This window comes from Eulemur rufifrons, chromosome 6 (genome assembly GCF_041146395.1).
Source record: "Eulemur rufifrons isolate Redbay chromosome 6, OSU_ERuf_1, whole genome shotgun sequence".
NCBI classification, from domain to species: Eukaryota; Metazoa; Chordata; class Mammalia; order Primates; family Lemuridae; genus Eulemur; species Eulemur rufifrons.
The window spans coordinates 94,385,271-94,407,780 of record NC_090988.1 but is presented as its reverse complement, the minus strand read 5'-3'; the positions used below and the strand labels follow the sequence as shown (position 1 = coordinate 94,407,780).

Below are 22,510 nucleotides of genomic sequence, written 5' to 3'. Positions count from 1 at the left end.
TTAGTAATTATGATTACCCAAAATCCTAATATCAAAAATCACAGATTATGGAAGCAGAAAGATCAGTTGGGAAACTTTTGTTCCAAATTGCTAATTTTCAGATGGAAAAACCTGAGGTCCATGGGAGAAATGACTTTCTCAAGTTCACACAGCATAGCAAATAAAGTCAGGACTAATTTATGAAATGTGACTCAGGCTCTAGCTTCCTTTCCACTCTACTCCATCATTTATTGATGAGAGGTGGCTGGTGATCGTTCTTACAGTCTGTTTTCTGTCTATGGAGTTGCTTTGTAGAGCATCCTATTTGACAAAGGGTTTAGATGAAAAGGAGGACTCCAGAAACTGCTCTTGGTCCTTGGCATCATTTAATTGATGCTTTGTTTCCCTATCATCCTTGAACAGTCCCTCAACCTCATATATAAATACAAACACAGGCAAGAAACCAAGTTAGATGATTCCAATTTATTACACAAATACTGATAATTGAAAATACATAAGGTAATCACAAGCACATTAATAATTCATGATACTATGCTGCATCATTGGATAGATTAGCTATGGTGCAAGAAATTAAGGCTGAATGCGTAGGTGTGCATTTGGTGGTCTTCATGAAGATGATCTTTAGGTTGAAATTTGGAAAGATAATGTGGAGCAATGATAATGTGAAGAGTACGTCAGCTGTGTGCTGTGTGCCTGAGGTGGGCTTGTGATAAAAGGCAGGCAGAGGTGAGACAATGTTTCACAGAACGTCCTTAAGGAAAAATTCAAAAGTTATGTGATGCACATAGGAAATATCTAGTCAATGCTGTGGTTAAAATAGGAATTGAGTTGGATAAAAAGAGGTGTAATATACTATGCAATTGTAAAGACAGACTGGATCTACTTCCAGAGGTCCTAGTAGGCCAACTTTAGGAATCTGGATATGAATATATGTGCTAAAGAAGTGATATGATTAACTAGGTATGACCAAGAATGGAGAAGCAGCTTAGCAAACTACACAGTAAAAGGTTATGTTTTTTATTCTGCTGTCAAATTTGGAGGGACAAAATTTTATTTTAGAAAACTGAAGATAGAAAACCTGAGATCCTGAAGTTAAAGCATAATACATCTCTAAATCACTTCTTGTGTGATTGGTGTTTTCACTTTCATAGTCTAGAGAAATTAACACCATGTTTTAATTTTGGCATCCTAAATACATGAAATGTAACTAATTATTTTATTAACTAATTGTGACTAATACCACCAAGTTGATTTTTCAGCCTCTCCACTGGACTCTTCTACTTAGGCATGAAATATTTTTTTTCCTTCTCTTAAAAACAGCGAACAGCAACAAAATCATTTTGCTTAGCTTGATTTTTCTTCACTACCTTCTATGCACAATCTACTATCTTATTTCTCACATATACCCCGATTCTCTCTCTCTAAATGCCTTTGCGAATGTTTGATTCATTTACTCATCACCATACCCCTGTATGGAATCCCTCTGCACCTCAGCATCTGTTCACTCTTGCTATTTTCCTTGCCTCATCTCCACGTCTTACCTGGAGTTGATTTATCACTGTGGACTCTTCTCTTGCCCAAGCCAACAGATACTTTCTCTATGGTTAATTATTTTCTCTTTATCTAATCTTTCTCTACTTTAGGCTACTTGCTGTTTACTGTTTCACGATCCCCTTTTCTGACTAATGCTTGTGTCTGCTATTCTAGATTTCATCCTTACTTTTCCCCTCTGATTACAGACATGTGAGGTCCAACTTCTATCTCAAAGTAATTCTCTTAGAGTGCTAACTTGCTTCGTTTAATAATGATCTCTCTTGCAATGACACTAAACCTCTGTCACCAAATTTTATCTTTGCCAGAACTCTGTACTGGTTGTCACTGGGCCCTCTCCTATTACATTTTCCTTTGTCTCCTCAGAATGAAAGTCTAAAACTGAGCTTCATTTAGGTCTCTCTGTAGTCTTATTCCACCATTCATATTTCTGACATTCTATTATTTTTTCAACATTACCAGGTGTCCTCCTTTGATCTTAGACTCAAACACTTAATGTATTAGTCAACCAATTGCTTGTCTAACTTTATCCTTTAATTTACTAACAGAATCTACCAATTGCTCTTTTTCTACATGTTTTAGATATGACCGTTCTTCTCCATTCTTATTGACTTCATTTCAGCTGAGGTCTTTATTAATTTATTCTTCTTTCATCACAAATATTTTATTAAATGATCTCTCCATTTATAGTTTCCCTGTTTTTACCTACCCATATCACCAGATAATGGGTAACTTAAAAAAACTCCCCACTATCTATGCATCAATCTGCAAACATTATTGAATAATGCCATGACAGTAAATTTATAAGTGATTCAGGCAATATACAGATTTTTATAAAACTTTGTGTCTTTGCAAAAATATATTATCATTGAGGGGTTTTAAAATATTTACATATAGAAAGTTATATATGGTGTAAGACATATATGTGTGCATGCGGGTGGGTATGGGTGGACAGGTGCATATCATGCCCAACTGTAGCTATATTGTAAACTCTAAAAAGAACTAAGAACCAAATATTATTAAACTATCAAAGTTTAACTCAACTCTCAGGCAGGCTTCTTCTTGTTTTCCCTAAATGCACAGTTGTAAACACAGTAAAATCTTACTTATTACATGTTGACTTTCCAGAAAGGATAGGTGTGAGATCATAATATAAAACAAGAAAAATAGGAATCTGAAATAAAAAAAAATAGGAATCAATCATATCTACAAATGGGGGGAGCATATTTAGTGAACAGAAGCAACAAAAACAAAACATTGTCATCTGGGGAATAAACCTAATGTAAGATTGGCAGGAAATTGTGGAGAGAATAGAAATGCTTCCAGTAATCCCTTAAACAAAGAATACTTGGCTTTCAGGACCCTTGGCTGTGAAACTGAATGTTCTGAACACGTGATTCTTATGAATCAGTGGCAGGAGACTCTTCCACTGTCTCTTCCAACACACTGTAAATAGGTGAATATATGTTTAATTCTTCATAAAGTCGATCTTCTGGAACCTGATAAGGCAAAAATCATAACATCAACCACCAAGAATTTTCCATCACTAGAAGTCTTGTTCAAGAGGCTTATCTTAGCTCCTTGTGTCTTTCTAAATCTCACGTTTTCTCCCATTACACTCTAATCATTCCCTCCATCTCCAGAAAACTGGATTGGCTGGCCAAGAGGGCCCAAAAGAAATTATATCAGTTGATAAGAAGTTGGTGAGATTATTCTTTAGTATATTTGCTGTCTTTGTCTTTGGAGGAGGGTGATTTAAAAAGGTGTCCAGACTTGAATGCTTAGGAACGTGGACAGATGGAGAGAGTGTGTTTCACTCGTCAGGTGTGAGTAAGTGTGTGTGTATCAGGTGCTGGTGATTCTCATCAAGGGTGTAAGGCCAGTGGAAATGCAGTTGGTCATCATAAATTAGAAAGGAAAGAAAGTTGAAGCTTTAGAGCAAGCAGAAAGGGAAAAGTCAAGGGAAAAAAAAGACAGAGAGAACAGGAACAAGTATACAAATCTTTTCTGGGACAGAAAATAAGGCCAGATACCTGTGTGCTTCCACCACACGTTGCCTTGTACATTCATCTCTCATGCTCAACTCATTTCAGGACATCTGCATTTTCTAAAATTACAAAGATCCTCTTTTCCTAACTCTCAGTCAGGGGGATATATTATGACATTTGTGCTACTTATGAGTGTAAAATGTGATTTAAAACATGAGATTTGGAAACCAAAATAATGAAACTTGGAGAAACAATTTTCTGTAAGAAATATTTCAGAAAATACAGGCCATATTTTTAAGGAATAAAGCTCAAATTCTTTAGTCTGCTATTTAGGGTTCAGTATCACACCCCCACCTACCTTACTTCTTCTGAGTTCTTCTCCAACCCCATATACCGTGAGTGACACTGCACTGCAGAACCCCAGAACAGTGAGAAACAGTATCAGGATCACAATTTCCTGTTGAACACCAACCAACAACAACCAAAAAGGTAATTAGAGTCACATGACAGGTGCCACAAAAGTTTATTCCTTATAGCAGCCCCTGCTTTTATCTCTCCCTGCATGATCAGTCCTTATAAAGTGAACATACATGGGAAAACCAGACGGTTTTCACTGCAGATAACTCCAACCTTGAGGAATTTGGCTGACATAGAAGGAGCAGGCATCCGGCATCTTCCTGAACTGCATGAACCTACAGGACACTATACTTTTGTGATAGGGTTCACAAAAGGATAGGGTTCATGGCAAAGGAAAACAGGACTTTTTACTTAGATTAGGACCCCAAATCTTAGCCATCCCACAAGAAATACATACAGTGGAAAAAGAAGCCACAAAGCAGTTGTCAGAGTCAAAAACGTCTTTGCAACTGTAGTCAACATAAGACATGCTGTTCTTTAGGTTGATGATCAGGAAGACAATTCCTGTTCCCCCAGCTATGCTGCTGCCAGTGTTTGCCCCCAGGCGTCCTCTCACCTGATGATAAAGAAGAACACTCATACCTGGGAGCACGTTCAGTAAACCTACCTGGGTTTTGGGGCTGAGTGCATCTAGTAAACTCCGCATTTGTTCAAAATTTAGGTTAAAAAGGGAAATCTTGAAAATGTATTCATTGTTTAATAAGAGTATATTACTTTCTTGCTGGGACTGCATTCAGGAACCACATGAACACTCATGGTCTCTGCTCAAACAGTCTCCTTAATTGTAAACAAATCCTTTTTTGATCATGTGCATATACCTACAAGGACAATGCTATGTGGGGACAATTTTTTTTTTTAAACAAGTGTCTAGGTAATTAAACTTCATTGCATGTCAAATGATAAAAGTTTTGTTTCTAAGGATTATATCCAACTTCTTTTGTGAAAAGTCTTCCAACTCAAAATAGATCTAAAAAAATTTCATATCCACATTCACTAATAATATAGGAGATGAAGACATGTCTGTCTTAAAACTCCTAAATTTCTATTATAGCTTCTCAAGGACGGACAAAGACAGAATTGCAACTCACCAGATAGTCTGCATTTTTCCTTTCAGATATAATTGACAAAAATCCAGAAATAGCAAACTGTTCAAAAAGGAAGGGGGGAAATACAGTGAGTTTCTATTCTCCAACATTTCACCCCCATTCCCCAAATATTTTGGGTATCTACAAAGCTGTCCATTAATGTCTCCTGTGAGCCCAGTATTCCTTATTCTTATTTCCTGTAGAGTGCTTCTTAAAATTAAATGTATATACGAATTATGTGAAGACCTTGTTAAAATGCAGATTTGTAATCATTAGGTCCTGGATGAAACCTGAGATTCTTCATTTATACCAGGCCCCCAGGTGATGCTGCCCCTCAAGCCTGTGGGTCATTCCTAGAGTAGCACAGTCCAGCAGCAACTGGTACATGACTCTTTCATCACACTACTCTCATTCTATTATAATCATTTTGTTTGTATGTGCATCCTCTGTGTTAGACTGTCCATTCCTATAAGCAAGAATTTTGTTGTGGCATATATATGTTCAGAGTCTAAGAATCTATTATTAATAGATAGACATGTAGTGATCATGGAAATGTACATGGTGAAAGATTTGGTAAAAATATAGGTCCAATAGCACGAATTCAAAGCAATCTCTTAAAAACTCAGATTGTATGATGTGTTGAGAGACACCTAATAAGCTAAGTGATTGGAATGAACAGTGAGTAAAGTTTCAAATACAATACAGTAGAGGCATAAGGAGAGTCCTAAATAAGTGATCTGAGCACTAAGTGTTTAGCAGAGTGCCAAGTCAATGTGATATATTTTAAAGTTAAAATGTATTCTTTGAATGCAGTATTGACACAAAAAAAACAACATGGGTAATCACAAAATAATTATGCAGAGTGAAGGAAAATGGTCAGTAAAGAATACATGCTGTGCAATTCTATTTATGTAAAGCTCTAGAAAATGCAAGTTAATTTATATTTGTAGAAAGCATATCAGTGGTTTCTTGAGGATGGGAGGACAAGGAGTGGAGGGAGGGAAGCAGGCAGGGGTTAGAAAGTAGCACATGGAAGTGTTTGAGGATGATGGATATGTTCATTTAAATTGATGTGGTATGCCAGTCGAGGTGGCTCATGCCTGTAATCCTAGCACTCTGGGAGGCCGAGGCGGGCGGATTGTTTGAGCTCAGGAGTTCGAGACCAGCCTGAGCAAGAGTGAGACCCCCCCCCCCCGTCTCTACTAAAAATAGAAAGAAATTATATGGACAGCTAAAATATATATAGAAAAATTAGCTGGGTATGGTGGCGCATGCCTGTAGTCCTAGCTACTCGGGAGGCTGAGGCAGAAGGATTGCTTCAGCCTGGGAGTTGGAGGTTGCTGTGAGCTAGGCTGATGCCACAGCACTCTAGTCCAGGCACCAGAGTGAGATTCTGTCTCAAAAATAAATAAATAAATAAATAAATAAATAAATTGATGTGGTAATGTTTTTATGGGTGTATATATGTGGCAAAAATTATCAAATTGTACACTGTAAATATTTGCAATTTATTTTATGTCAATTATACTTTAAAAAGCTATATATCCTCGTGATCTCAATCAGCCATCTATTTTCCAGACAGTACAATGATTAAAAGAGATACACTAAGGAAGCACCTAAAAAGAGTTTCTAGGACATAGAAATTCACCAAATATCTGTTGACCTTGTTTTTCTCACCTTGGCAATCTCTTTACCCTCCCTTCATGAAGATAACTTTTTTAATTATTATTTTTAATTGATAGATAAAATTATATGTACTTAACATGTAACTTTATTAATGAATAGTATTAGGGGTATTTTCCTGGAATTGCATTCTGAAAGTGTAGGTTCAATTTCTATTAGGTAAATGTCCCTTGGCCAAGTCATTTAAATTTTATTAGTCTCAGATTTCTCATCTAATAAAACTGTGGGCTAAATGCTTAACCTACAGTTAATTATAGCAAGAATCCTTTGTTGCTGTTGTTAATGAGCACATATATGTAAAGAATTATAAATATTATCTTAATACTGGAGATAAACAACTGGTTAGATATGAGTAAGAGAAAATCTATGTTCAGTGTGATTTCAGAGACAACTGTAGATATATACTCACAAATACTGCTCCCCAAAATGGATAGCCCACTTTAAATGATGAAAAAATATCTTCTTCAAAGTCTGAAACATTGAATACAGAGCAGACAATTGTTCCAAAGCAAAGACATATCAAACCAGTCAGAATTTGTGTTACCTATAGAAAAACACATGGGTTTTGTGAAATTAGAATATATTTTCCCAAGATTGTATCAATTTCTTTATAATTGAGGCCAAATATGAGAAATTTCTTTAGTGTATTAGAGTGTCTTGAGAAGCGATCCAAATGTAATATATTCCAGTATCCCCTGGATCCTATAAAACTTGTTACAAGCACTATCTAATGCATGGATAGCCAATACATTTCTCACGTGCCTTTATTTGCTCAGTCATACTGGATATTAATAATTGTTCTTTCCATCTAAGTAAAGATAGAGACCATGAATTCTCCACTCTACTTGCCATCCTTGTCCTGGTAACTTATGGTCTTTATGAGGAAATGCTTCTCTCTTCCCAAAAAGGCTTAACTCTTTATCTACCAGATTTTTTAGAGGGCTTGTTTCTCCTCATGAACTCAAATGGAAAAACAGTTGATGCGATCAAATATTCTTTTCTAGAGAAACCCTTACTCTGGCCAAGGTTGGAGGATGCTCACTCACCCCCAGGAATTCCAGCTCTTTTTTCAGAAATGTCAGCCATGTACGTTGTGGTGGGGACTTCTTTCGTAGAGTGCTATCACGGAGAGAGATTTCTGAGAGTCCAGGTTCAGGTACACTGTGAAATTTCACACAAATTCAGTCATGAGAAAATTCTCCAACTCCCTATACAAAGTCCTTGACTAACAGAAAGGGAATTTTTGTTTATTTTTTCAAAGCAATCCTGCAATTGAAATCTTCACTGTAATCACTAAAAAAAACTAAGGCTCAGAGACTCTGAGTAACTGACCAAGAACACCTAAACACTATCCAAGTGATTAGATGGGACAAAATGAAAAAAAAAAAAAGTGAACTCTTCCTTCTCTTAACCCAGGGTTATTTCCAAGTTCTTTCTTGTTAATCTATATCAATAAGTAAAGCTGAATACAATCAAACACATTTACCTATGCATCTCACAGTCCCTTTAACATAGAAATGTATCTGAATATATTTTGTCAATTACAAACTTGACTTCATATAAACAGAGTACAGTAAAGGAATGGCTTTGAATTGCTAGTTGAATCTCTGTTACTATTTTCATCTTCAGAGCAGCATCCCACAGCTTGTGGTTCATAAAGACCAACCAAGCAGGAGGTCATTTTATAAGGCATTTTTAAAAGCATGTGTGAGGAATATGTGTCTTTCAGCACATATTAGTCACAGAGGGAAGAGATCTATCTACATGCATAATATGAACTCTCCTGTCTCATACCCAGAATATGAGCTTCCAGGAAGCTCATATTCCCAGTTCATCTCCACCAATGAGAAAGCATCACTTGGAAAGTATAGCAAATAGCTTCTTGATACCCAATATATTAATTAAACTAGATGGGTCCATGCCTAAGTCCATGAATTGTCATCTCCCACGAACTGTAACTGTGGCTTTCTCTGGCCCACTAGGTGACTGAGAATTGAAAAAATAATAATAATAGCCTTTACTTACCTGGGGGACCATTGTGGATTTGGGAGAGCGAGCTGTGCTCTGCTGCTATTTTCCGTGTCCATTTTTTCATTAACTGGGCTATCCAGGAGCGAAGAAGAGTGTTACATTGAGGTTTAGTGGACTTTTTCTCACAGTGTGCTCCGGACAGTAGTTGAAATAAGTTGACTCATGACACCAATGCTTATCTTCACACATATGCCATTTGTCAGACAGATAGGTTTCCAGGCTGATTAAGATCAACAGAGTTTTTCTTATTATGATAAATAGCAAAATTGAGAAGCTTCCTGAATAGGGACCAGTATGAAATGAGGCAATTTGGGAGTTGTGGAGCATAATTCTGCCTGCAACAAGCAGGATTCACAGAACCTACGAATAAGACTTTTTAGTGGGAGTTGAGAAGGTGAGAGAGAACTACAGAACAGGTAGAGCTTTCTGTGCCTCCTTTCCAGATCCTTCCCTACTTGTGTCCCAATTCAACCATTACTGCATGAGAAGTTCTCCAATTGCACCTTTGAAAAGCCTCTCTTCCCTGTTTAAGGCATAGTTGGCTTCACGTGTAGACCTGAGGCGAAAGCACTGTTTGTGCGCATGAGTGCTTCTCAGTCTCTCAGTCTCTGGATCCATCTCTGACTTTATTGCCTTTCTCTCTCTTCCTGCCTTTTGGGCACTAATTACATGACTCTTTGTGGCAAATGGTCTCAGAAACAGGACAGGCAGAGGTCTGATTGCTGTAAACCATACCTGATAGAGAAAAAAGTGAAGAAGTTTTCACACTAAAGACTCAATTGTCTGCTAAAATATTAGACTGACCCTCTGCTGCTTAGATCTTCATAATGGCAGGAACAGGATGATGGAAACACTGAACAGCATGAATGTGATAGCAAATCCTATGAGCAAATCTAAACAGCATTGCACTGAGCAGTATGCCTCAATTAGGGTCAGAGCCAAACCAATATGTTCATTCTAATAGCATAACTAGCTAGACCATAGCAAAATGAATATAGGTAAGATTCACAGAAGGTTTGAATCTCTTTTATTCCAGTTTAATTATAGACACAACCTTGAATGCTTCTTCAATAAACTTCAAGATACTGAAGATTGTTCCTCTAGTCACCTGTGTTGTTTTTCTGGGATGTGATAAAATTCTTCCTCATGGGAAACTAAGATATTTGCATGAACAGGGGATATTAAAAGATATATTGGCATATCTTTCATAGTGAAAATGTAATAGCCCAGGTGCCATCTTCCCACTGTGTCTTCAGGAATTGGTGGACCTAACCAAAGTGCTATCGGAATTAAAAAATAAACCTTATTCACTTATACTTTCATCTAAAAATGACTTTATGTTCTATGCGAGGCACTGTTCTTATCACTGAGCAAGCACAAATGAACTCCATGGTCCTAGACCCTATTGGGCCACAATCAAGCAGAGTAGAACAAAAGTAAATGATATATTATTGCTCAATATGTCAGAGGCTAGAGGATGTTGAGACACATAGGAGGACCCAACAATTCTACCTGATAAGGGGTATGTAGAGGTCAGGGAAGGAATTTTCAGAGAAGGTAGCATTTGAGACCAGACTTAAAATGACAGCCTCAGGAATTTTCACTTGCTTGTCTCTTTCTCAGTGAAATCACCACGTATCTTCTGGGGATAGTCCTGAAGTAATGGTGTTTATCTGTATGGTGTTTCCTAGGCATTTATAATAATTCATGTGTATATTAAATAATCAGGAATCAGACTTGAGATTTAGACAGGGAACAGATTGAAGATGGTCTTTAGTGTTTGGACACAGTGCTGTTTTGTGAGAATTTTCAACAGAACCTTGCAAAATGCAAATCAGAAACTGTCATACGTCATGACCTCCCAATTGTTTCATATCCCAGTTTTCGCCTTCGCACCTTCTTGCCCCTTTGTGAGATGCTTATCATCTTCTGTGCCCACACTTTGGTTCCCTACAGCCATGCTCTTTCATTTTTGACAATAACGAACATCGAAACATATGACAAAATGACTTTTTCTTGGTAGGACAAAATTATCAAGATGAGTTTTAATCATACCTCTACTGAAAAGGAAGAGATAACAGAGCTAACATTCCTCCCCCACCACATATCATTCCTGCTTCTGGCACGGCCTTTGCACATGCCTTTCACCCATTCGCCATCTCTGGCTTCTGCTTTGACAAGCAAAGCTTCTTCTTTTAGTTACATACTAGGTTTATTTTCCTAAACCCTAAAGAAATTCACTTTCAGATCCCACACGAATAATTGTTTTCTAAATATAGTTCTCCAAATAAAAAAAAAGAAAACAGGAATCCTTGAAAAAAATGGAAATTCTAGGTCTGCAGTAGGGGAAATGCCTGGAGAATCTTGTAGTTCCAGAAAATATGTGCTAAAAAGAGGAGGGAAGGGAGGGGTATGAGAAAGCTATACAGGAGCCAGCTCAGCTCCCTATGACCAAAGCTGGAAAAATTTGAGAAACAAAATAAACATGGTCATAAGCAAAAGAATAACATAAATATCCATGAGTGCCTACTGATATAAATAATTTAATAGATAAATAAATAAGAGAGAAGGGATAAATCTTTCTTGTAGAAAAATTTAAATAATAAATGAAAGAGAAATGAGGGAAGTAGAAAATAACCTTTGAACATCACAGTAGTAATTGCTACAGGCAAAATCTACACATGGATGCTAAAATTTGTAGCTTTTGCCAATTTCTGTGGTGCAAATACTCTGACCATAGTCAATTTCAAGCTACCCAAATTATGTTCACTTGTGCTCCCTGAAAATTTAAAATTGACTCTCATAATCCAACCTAGGCCAGTCCAACATAAGACTCACAGAGTTGTCCCATTTTATAATCTCCTGTGATATATACATTTCTCTCTCCAAATTTATATCTTTCCATCTACCGCTTATGTACTTAAGTTAGACCTACTAAACTCTCTAGTTCGTTCCTTGAATATTCAAAATTCTTTCTAGTTTAGAGGCTTTTGCATCTTCTTTAATTTCACCTTCATCATGCTAATTCCTGGTCATCTTTAAGATATCAGTTAAGAAAATTCTTCTAAAAAATTATCACCTACATCTCCCCTAACCTGGATTAGAAACTCATCCTATGTGCTTCCCAAGATTTCTACACTCTTCCTATTATAGCCCTTATATGTTTCTCGGATCTATATCTCCTACTGTGAGCAACTTGAGAGTAGAGACTATGTGTCATTCTCTATTATATGCCAAATTCTTAGCACAGCACATGGCACATAGTGGGCACTTGTTGAATGCACTAAAAAATTAAATAAATGAAAGAATGAGCAAACATATATTATAGAAGTAGGCTATATTAAGCATTAGTAGGGAAGACTGTAAAAGAATCTATGCACATAGGATAAGCAAGGAACTAAGAGTAACTTATGAGTATAAATTCATGGACAGCGCCAATTCAGTATCAAGGGAAAGAAAATTTATTAATCAGAAATACAAGTACTTCATCAGATCTATAAATCAGGAACTGAGAAATCAGAAGGAGTTTCAGCATCAAACTTCCACCTTGAAAAGACGGCCACTGAAGTTGCTGGAGGCCATAGGAAGAGCCGAGACGGAAGTGTGAAGGTTTCCGCCAGCAGCAGCAAGACCTACAACAGCAGCGGCATCATTATCAAGCAGTTGTGGTGCTATTTCACATTTTCTTTATTTTCATTTAAACTGCATAATAACTGATAAGGTAACTGATATTATAACATCTATTTTACAGATGAGGAAAACAAGGTCAGAGAGATTAAGTAACTTGCCCAAGTTCAGACAGGCAATAAGTGACAGTGTCAGAATTTGAACCCAGATCTGTCAGGTTCTAAAGCCCTTTGTTCTTTACCTCTCTGCTTTATGTTTCTCATGGTCCTTTTAAAGAAGAAATGTTGACCTTGCTCTCAAAGTCCCCGATCTAAACCGTCATTTAAGTATCAGGGCTTGTGTGAGCCCCAGAAGCTAACCAAAATAAAGTCTCTGAGACTAAACCCTCCCAGCTCAAAGATAGTGAAAATCTATCTCAATGATGATGATATTTAGTCATAATAATTTCTTTATTTGATGGTTTTTGTAATGCTGATGTCAGCTAAAGTCAAGAAACATTTTTCTTCAATGAAAAAAATCTGGCTCACTTTCCTTCCCACTGGGTGGTTAGAATTTGGAATTTAGGGAAAATATATGAAATAGGGATTATACTATCACCTTCCTTCCTCAAACCTCATAATACAATGGAGTAGGCGGCTAAGAAGAAAGGGAACCACTTTCTGGAAACAACTTTGGCGTAGTGATCATAGGAGTTACAAGTCCAAGAATGCCTAAAGAAATGTATTTGTCCTTCCATACCCGGAACACACTAATGGGATTTATACTTAGGACAGAAAGGATTGAGTCAAATGTCCAAGTCTCTTATAACTGGTGCCATAAAAGAAGGATTGAGTCTCATGAGCTCACATTCTCCTGAATTCTTGGGTGAATATCTGACTCCTTGGAGATTTACGGTTGAATTTTCATGCTCTCAGAATTCCTTTCATCAGGAGGCATTTCTGATTCCACAGAACTGGGAGTTGAAGAAATTGCCTTGAAAATAAAACAACATTGATTTTCAAGAACTGGACCATCATCTTTCTCGTCTCCCATCTCTTCCTATTATCACCATGATCATCACCAATAACATTCATTCACCGATTATTACTGTGCTAAATACTGTATAAAGATTACATATGTAGTCCTAATAAAAACATCAGAAGAGGATGAAAAAATTGTTTTCATTTTTCAGTAAGATACCTAAAGTCTAGAAAAAAATTATGAATATTTCCTGGGTCATACGGCTAGAAAGTGACAAGTTGCGAGGGAATAAGTAAACTTCATTCCAGCTGTATAAAAAACATATATGCTCTCATATATTAAACACATGGTTTTCTCTTGCATTTTCACATTTGAATTCTTTTTCAGCCTTCATTCCATTTCTAATATTCATATAATCTCTAACTCTAGAGAACTCCATAAATCATTACTACATAAAAGTTTCTATTCAAGAGTCAGAAACAGCTTCAAACCCTGGAAAGAGATTTGCAGACCATGTGAATCATTAGCCATTTTAACAAACCCACCTCTCTCCGATTGCAGCAGTTTGCCTTGCACCACATGGTTGAGACAGAGATGGTTATGCACAACTCCAGCAAGGTGAGGATCAGCATTAGAGACACCAGGCCCTATGCAAACCCAGTAGAAACATTCAGAAGAAAAAAATGACAGCAGGAAACCAGACTACATCTCCCTCCCATAAAATGGAACAAAGTGAAACGTAAGTTAGATTTAAGACACAGATGTACATAACACTGTAGAAGGGATACCCATCTCAATCAAAAAGCATGAAAACATTTTCCCTGAAGAGGGAGATGTGTTATATTTCTGTGTCAACCCACATGAAGTAGCCATGGGGAGAAGAAGCTGTAGAAACAAAATTCTGACATTATCACTAACATCTACCAATCTGAAAAGTAGTAAACTAAGGACATGAGTAGGCAGTTTAGGAAAATGGACAAAAATGACCCCTCCACCATTTCATTAATAATACTTCATAGGGGCTTATGTATTATCCCTGGAAACTTGTAACCTAATATTAACACTAAGCTGATATAAATGCAAAATAAAATTATTGCTGGACTAATGATCCTTCTATTATTACTGAGACACCTAGAAAAAACAAACACAAAATTGTCTGCAGGGAAAATACCACTAAATCCACAGGACAAAAATCAGAGCTAGGTAAAAATATAAATTTAGGTAATTAAAACTATAATAAAGAAAATGAAGACACAAACTTCCATGAATAGTATCAGAAAACAGGAGGTTTAGGAGTGAATCAGTAAATAATGGTTTATAGATCATAGACCATCAGGTGAAATGGACATTTTCAAAGGAAAATATTAATTTCTAAGTTGACCTGAGAAGAGGTAGAATACCTAAATACAAACAAAAAATAATCTGGTAGGGTTATTAAAGACTTACCCTTTAAAATACCATATGCAAATAAATTCAAAAGTAAAGTCATTCAAAACTTCAAGGCATTATTTGAATATTCCAGACCACAGAGAAAGCTATAAATCTCTCAAGTTTGTTTTATTAAGCAAGGAGATGTGAAATAAAATTTTTAAAAAATATAACCTCTCTGGGGAGTGAAATAGTAATAGTAGTAGTAGTACTAATATTCATAATAGTATAACATGATATGTTAAGCCCTGTTTTAATTGCTTATCCCTTATTAGCTTATTTAATTCTCAGATCAATTCCATAAAATGAGTACTATTATTAGCCTCATTTCAAAAATGAGAAAATTAAAACACTGAGAAGTGATCTAACTTGCCCTTTATTACAGAGCTAATAGGTGGCAGGCCCAAGATTCAAATCAAGGTAGCATAGTACTTAATATGTTATTTTTCTGTAGATTTTGGATTGTTTGAAATACTTTATGATTAAATATGTTTTTCAAAAACATACGATTGATGAGGAGCCCATGTAAATGCATAAGTCCGGAGACTTTGAAGACTGACAACTCTTGATTGACTGGATGTTAACTGCTAAATTTATCGAGAGAAAAACAATCCCAACTAGCGCAATTGTAGCACTGGCAATGTTCATTCCAAAACTGTTTTGCATCTAAAAAAGAATAAGAATTTACTTTTAATATACAAAACACATACTTCCTTCCATTGGTAACATTTCATTGAAAAAAATATTGATGGGATACTGTTTACACACCCAGCAATATCTCAGAGGCAGGGCAAACATCAATAAACAAACAAAGATTCCCCTCCCTGTGGAGCTTACATTCTAGCAATAAAGACAAAGAAAACAATAAACACACTATAATAGGTAAATGACATGGTATTTTTGAAAGTGATTAAGTACTATGGGCTAATAGAATGAGACAAGGAGAATTCGGAAATTCAGAGACAGGAGGGATATGAAATAGGAATGACACTTGGGACAGCATGAAAGAGCTGAGGGTGCCAGCCAAGAGGGTAGGTATCTGGAGGAATGTCCTTGCAGTCAGGGAAACCCTCAGTGCAAAGCCCTGAGGCCAGAATGTTCCAGGAAAGCAAGAGGGCCAAGGTGGTTGAAGGCAAGAAGACAATATTAGGAAATGAAGACAGTTAACAAGGAGCCACATTGCATAGGGCCCTGCAAGTCACGAAAAGGACTTTTGTTCTAACGTTGAGAAACGTACAAAGCCAATAAGGATTTTGAGCAAACAGGTTACATACTCAGATTTATGGTTTAGAGGGATCACTCTGTCTCCAAGGAGACTGGGAAGGAGAGATTCAAGGATGAAAGCAGGGAGCCCAGTTAAGAGAGACGGGGTAAATCAGATGAAGTGTCATCAGCAGAAAGATGAGACAAGGTTAAACTCTGATGTAGCTTGAAGGTAGAGCCAACAGAATTTGCTGACAAACTGAATTCAGAACTGTGAAAGACAGAAGAGTCAGGAATATTCTGAAGTATTTGATCTGGGAATCTGGAAGGATGGAGTTCCCATCAGCTGCCATGAGGAAGACTGTACATAGAGGTGGTTTGGGGAGGAAGACTAGGAGTTTTGCAACTTTTAAACATCTAAGTGGAAGTAATTATACATGCCAATCTAAAGCTCAGGAGAGAAATTAGACTGGAAATATTTATTTCAGGATTCTGGGCATATAAATGTTATTCAAAGCCATGAGAATGAATGATATCACCAAAGAAGATTGAGAAGAGCAAATTGCAAAGAATTGAGTTCTGGGGTACCACAACATCAAAAGGTCAGAGAGAAGAAAAGGAACCAGAAAGGGACACTGAGAAGGAGAAATAAAAAGATGAAAGGAAAACCAGCCAATTAAGGTACACTGGAAGCCAAGTGAAGGAATTATCAGAAGGAGGAGAGAGCAACCAATGGTGCTAAATGCTGCTCTTAGGTCAAGTTAGATGAGAATCAAGAACCCACCATTGTTTTAGCAAAGTGGAAGTTTTTAGTGATCTTAAAGAGAGCAGTTACAGAGAGATGGAGGAGACGAAAATAAAATCTTATTGAAGTGGGTTTAATAGGAATTGGAGACAGAGTATGGATAACTCCCTTGAAAGAGTTTAGCTACAGAAGGAAAAACAAATTATGCCTGTAGTTAGCAGGGAGAAATAATGTCAAGATTTCCTTTTCTTTTAAGTTGAGAACAGTCACTGGATGCTTACATGCTAATTAAAAAGATCTAGTAGAGAAAGATAAATTGAAGTTGTGTATTTGTATGGGGGGGAAAGGAATGGAATCCAATAAGTAGGGGGATCAACTTTACAGAAAAATCACAGGGTTCACCTATGGTAAGAGGCTAGAAGGAAAAATATATATTGATACAGATCTAGCCCATGTAGATGTTATAGTGGGCATCCAAAAATGCTCCTTGTGATGGCTTCCGTTTTCTCAGAATAGGAAATAATAAGGCCATCAAAGAGAGCGAGGATGAAAGAAAAGGAATTCGTGTTTGAGGATAGAATAAAACGATGAAATAGCCATCTGGGGGTAGGGGGGAAGTGAATGGATGGAGTAGAAAGTGGAGCATCAGTGGTAGATGTCTCAGTGAGATTGCATACTAAAGGCTTAGTAGTTGTTTAATGAATGACTAAAGGAATGGATTTTCGCACTTTCCCTTGAGCAACTAGTTAGTGGTGAGAGATCCTGTGCTCAAAATAATTAGAATCAGTCAAGCTTGACAACACAAAAATTACGAAGCCTTTTTTCTAAGCTTCAGATTGATCACATATTTAAAGCAACCATCCCAGGTATGCAAATTCACAATCTATATGATTTTTTGATAAGCTATCATCTGAATACTTTAAGACAAGAAAACTAATTTTCTTGAGCATTAAGTGACACTCAGTGTTTCAGCTGGGGTCACCAACCCCTATTGCCTATTGTCCATGACTAATTTATTTCTACTTCTATGTTCATAGAAAAAGAAGAATTGCCACTTACCAGTGCTCTTGTGGGTTTTCTCCCTGCTACAACAGACAAGGTTCCTGAACTAACAAACTGTTTGAAAACAGGAAGTAAAGCAGATAAAGGAATATTAAGTCTCAACCATTTTCTTTTTGGCCCTTCCTTGATCAGCAGATACCTATCAAAAGTCATACGAACCTTTTTTTAAAAATTCACAGCTTAGAACACAAAATGATGTCACTCATTATTTTATATGACTAAAATTTTAAATTAAATCATGAGTGAATTTATAATCTTTTCATTTTGTTTTATGTTTGGCTTCTTATGGGTTCATGAGAGTGTGGCTACTTTAAAAACATCTATACATATAGTTAATTCTAATATGATTGTATTTATGCTCATGTTTATATTAAATGTAAATAATATTTATTTATATGCACATATATAGATATAATATCATTTTCATGTTCTTACCCAAACTTCAGATAAGGGATTTATTTATCGGACTAGATATTCTAAAAGATCTTTTACAAATCTATTTACCCTCTAATTTTTAAATTATTACTTTGATATACTACTATTTCCATGACTATGATTTTGATAGATTAAATTATTTATAAATTTGTGAATTTCTCAAAATTTTCATCCTGTTTTTTTTTTTACGTTATAAATCTTTCAACATTTTATACCAAACTACTCCTGTGGATTGGGGGAAAAGTTTCCAAAATCATGGAGAGCAAAGGCATGTTGCACAAAATTCAAATATTGAATTCTGGTTGAATGTGAAGAAACAGGCTTTGAATTCTGTTTCAAATAACAAAGAGGTTCTCATAGGAACCTCTGAGTCACTACACTCTGTGTTCTAATCCCAGCTTCATCTCATATCCATTCTATAAAGTTAGACAAATCACTAAGCCCCTCTTTGCCTCAGTTTCTTTTTCTGTATAATAGAGATGGGCATATCTCCATGTTACTATTACCAACTTTATATCTTTGTGGGGATAAAATGAAACAATACATATAAAGGGCTTAGCCATTTGTCCGGCATACAGAAAACATTCAAATTATTAACAATAACTAGGGTTTTATATACATTTTCCCATTTAATTTCAGAGACCCAAAGAGAAGGTTCTCATGTAGTTTCTAGTACTCTGGTGAGGAAATCAAAGGATAAGAGCTCAAATATCTTTTCCAAAGTCATGCAGTTAATAAGAATTAGTAGGAGAAAGATAAGTAAACAGAAGGGATCATGGAGTCAATCTACAACAGGGCATGTATGCAGTGGGAGGGAGGGGAATCAGATTAGAGCCGCAGGTAAGGGCAGATCTGGAGGACAATGGGATAGACCTCAGACCTTGCTCTGTAGGTCATACAGAGCCAGAGAGAAGCTCCCAGCACTGGGAATTCAATGGTCAGATTTGAACCTTAGTGTTGAAGATGCTAAAGAGTGAAACTCTATATTTTTGACAAATTAATCCCATTTTCTGAGAAAACTCTTTCCTGATCGAACAGTTGAAATCTGTCATTATTCTTTCTTCTACAATATGGAAATTTTCAATATAGATAGTCAGGATTCATATGCAAAGCAAATGTGTATCCTAGGTTTTTTAGAAAAAAATCGGATTTTAACTATTTCATCAAAATAATATTGACCAAAATGTGTAGAAGTATTACATCCAAATGTTTTAGACTATACCCAGAAACAGTATACTGTATAATCTTTTATCAGAGTATGAGATCTTATTTTTGTCAAGAAAATTTAACCAAATTAAGAGCAATTTTCTTTCAAAGGAGATATGAAGGATAATGATTTTGAAAAAATAAAAATATGAATAAATTAGAGCCCAAGACTTGTTACAATTTTTTTTTCTTCACTTGCCAATAACATGTTCTATTCATTATTTTCAACTAACTTTCCCATTTTTCCATGATGGCATCTTTGTTTTCAATATTCAGTTCAGGACTTAACATGTATAAATTCTCAAAGGTCTAGCACCAGAATAAATAATATAATAATAATAATAATAATAATAGCTGACTAACAATTAGTTCCCATTAACCACTTTAAAAATGAACCATCAGATGAATGATAATCATATGACAAAGCTGAATTTAAAAATTTTAAAGCTTACCTAGCCCCAAAGCTTATTTATTCTGATTACATTTTGACCCATATAGGGGAAAGGGCTTGATTTTCCAACAGTGATCAGCAGACAAATTTATCTCCCAAGCCAGGACTCTTGGCTGCACCATAAGGCAATTCACGAATATGCATTTTCCATTCAATTTTCTTAGTATCCATAAACTTAATGCTATATAAAGTTAATTTTGTGACTTAATTTATACTCAGAAAATTTATACTCAGAAAAGAAAGGGGCTTTTTTATTACTTGCTTGTGTCAAGGATTACAAATCAAAACCACAGCATGTAACCTTCAAATAACCTACAAACAACACGTTCATAATCAAACACGTTTCTAGCAGCGGTATCTAAAGGATGATATATGGCCAGGGAGTATGAGTACTCACAAACACATCACCCCACATCGGGTAGCCTGTGTAGAAGGTGAAGAAAAAGAAGTGCCGGAAAAGGCGGGTCAAGTATTGTAAGGAACCCAGAAAAACACCCAAAGCCAGAATCATGGCTCCATTCAGGATCTGGATGGCCTGAAAGAAGAAGAAAAAAAAAAAGGCATAATAATCATATTCTAAAGTGTACATTGAAAAGGGACCATTTTAATTTTCCTCAGAAAGGAAATGTCAGTGCTTGAGATGGTTAAAATGTCAAGCCTAAGTTAACTGTGCAAGAGCTTATACTAGGGCATTTTTTTGTCCCACACTACTCCACCAATTCCAGTGGCAACACTTCATCTTCACCTCTCCCCCATATTTCCATTCATTCTCATGAACTGCTCTCAAAAGTGGCAAAGAGTGAAGGAGATATGGCTGGTGAGAGAGATGGATCCAATGCCTTCCCAGCATGCTTTGGGGCCCTAATATGGCAAAAGCAGACAGATGGTAGGAAGTATTCTACTCAGCCTTTCCCTCAATCCAATTTTTTAGTTTAAAATATAGAATATGAGCTTCAGAGGGCTCGGCCTCCTGATATGGGTGGTCAAAAGGCACAAAGGGAAAATGAAAGGTCTTGGAAGCTGTTTTCCAAGGTGTGATAAGATGTTTTCTACTGTGAAAGAATTTTTGCATTTCTACTCTCCAGGTCTGTAGTAAGTCCCATTTGACTTTTCTTCAATTTGTCATTGACTCAGTGATGAACAACTCAGAAATTCTCCCTTAAGGGTGTGAACAAGGTTTTCCATGTGAGACAGTTGACCCTTGAACAACATGGTAGTTGGGGGTGCCCACTCCCTATGCAGTCAAAAATCTGCATATAATTTTGACTCCTCCAAAACTTAACTGCTAATAACCTGCTGTTGACCAGAAGCCTCACTGATAACATTAACAGTAGATTAACACATATTTTGTATGTTAGATATATTATATATTGTATTCTTACAATAAAGTAAGCTAGAGAAAAGGAAATGTTATTAAGAAAATCATAAGGATGACAAAATATATTCAGTAAGTGGAAGTGGATCATCATAAAGGTCTTCATCCTCAACGTCTTCACGTTGGGTATGCTGAAGAGGAGGAGGAGGAGGGAGGGGGTCAGTCTTGCTGTCCTAGGGTGGCAGATGGAGTGGGAGGAAGATCCACATGTCAGTGGACCTCACAGTTTGAAACACATGTTGTTCAAGGGTCAACTGTATTTATTTTCTTACCTATTAAACCTATTTTTAAATTAAGGCTGACTTACCCCAAGGGTTTGTAGTCCTGTCTTTTGATAATCTTGTGATCCATCAATGGGCTGATAAACAGAATTATTCACACCCTCTGGTTCTGCCTGGCCGCCTGGAGCACCACCGGATGAGGCTGTGCCCAGCTCTGCATTATCAAGTTCTTGGGAGGCCATTTCGGGTTGCTTATGGCTATTACGGAAAAGAAATTCACAGGCTTGAATGTAATAAAAGAGTTCAATTCTTTCCATACATCAAAATGACTCTCCATAAATGGAGCATGAGGGCAGAATAATAGAGTTTGTACAATGTTGAATTTCATTTTGTCTTGGAGTAGTAGACACCATCAGGTCATTGTGGTAGGCCTGGGTACTTCACTTCACTTTAGAATGGTAAAGAGCAATTCCTGTCTCATTTTTACATGCACTGATACATAGTCCCTGCCTCTTCAAATCAATCGTGAGCAGCCAGACATATGGTTTCTCTGAGCAGTGGTCCCTTATGTGGGAGTGATGGTTCTAGTCACATTCCAGTAATAATAACAGGTATTGTTTATTTAGTACTTAACAACTATGTGCCAGGCACTGTCTAGTTGTTGTCAATGTATTAATATATTTAATCTTCCCCAAAACTCTATGTTGTAATATTATCATTCCCATTTTTCCAATGAGAAAACCGAGGCACGAAGAGATTGAGAAACTCAAACTCATTCAGCTCATATTTCAGATTCTCAAGACATTCCACTCTAAGGTGCAATATTTTTCTAAATCATTACATTATATAGTGCTATGTAGATGGTATCTTTCTGAGTAGCAATATAACACAGTGGAGTTTAAGCACTGTAGAAGAGCCAAATTCAAATTCAGATTTGGTCATTTACTAGTTGTGTGATTTTCACATCTATAAAATAGGAGTAATTTGAATTTCATATTACCATTGCAAGGGTCAACTTTGATAATGCATTAAATCTTTAACC

General features: G+C 36.5%; 2 protein-coding genes across 2 annotated transcripts; both read right to left on the bottom strand.

Moving 5' to 3' along the window:
- Positions 1-2,951: 2,951 nt before the first annotated feature.
- Positions 2,952-8,811, bottom strand: MS4A2 (membrane spanning 4-domains A2). The gene is made up of 7 exons (XM_069470645.1): positions 8,750-8,811; positions 7,771-7,885; positions 7,134-7,268; positions 5,045-5,101; positions 4,354-4,512; positions 3,898-3,996; positions 2,952-3,050 (listed from the first exon to the last, which is right to left on the bottom strand). Exons 1-7 carry the CDS (start codon positions 8,809-8,811, stop codon positions 2,952-2,954), a joined length of 726 nt encoding a protein of 241 aa, XP_069326746.1.
- Positions 8,812-9,229: 418 nt separating this feature from the next.
- On the bottom strand, positions 9,230-21,710 carry MS4A3 (membrane spanning 4-domains A3). The gene is made up of 8 exons (XM_069470644.1): positions 21,555-21,710; positions 20,270-20,407; positions 17,778-17,834; positions 15,278-15,436; positions 13,888-13,989; positions 13,275-13,354; positions 12,240-12,387; positions 9,230-9,490 (listed from the first exon to the last, which is right to left on the bottom strand). Exons 1-8 carry the CDS (start codon positions 21,708-21,710, stop codon positions 9,230-9,232), a joined length of 1,101 nt encoding a protein of 366 aa, XP_069326745.1.
- Positions 21,711-22,510: the final 800 nt, after the last annotated feature.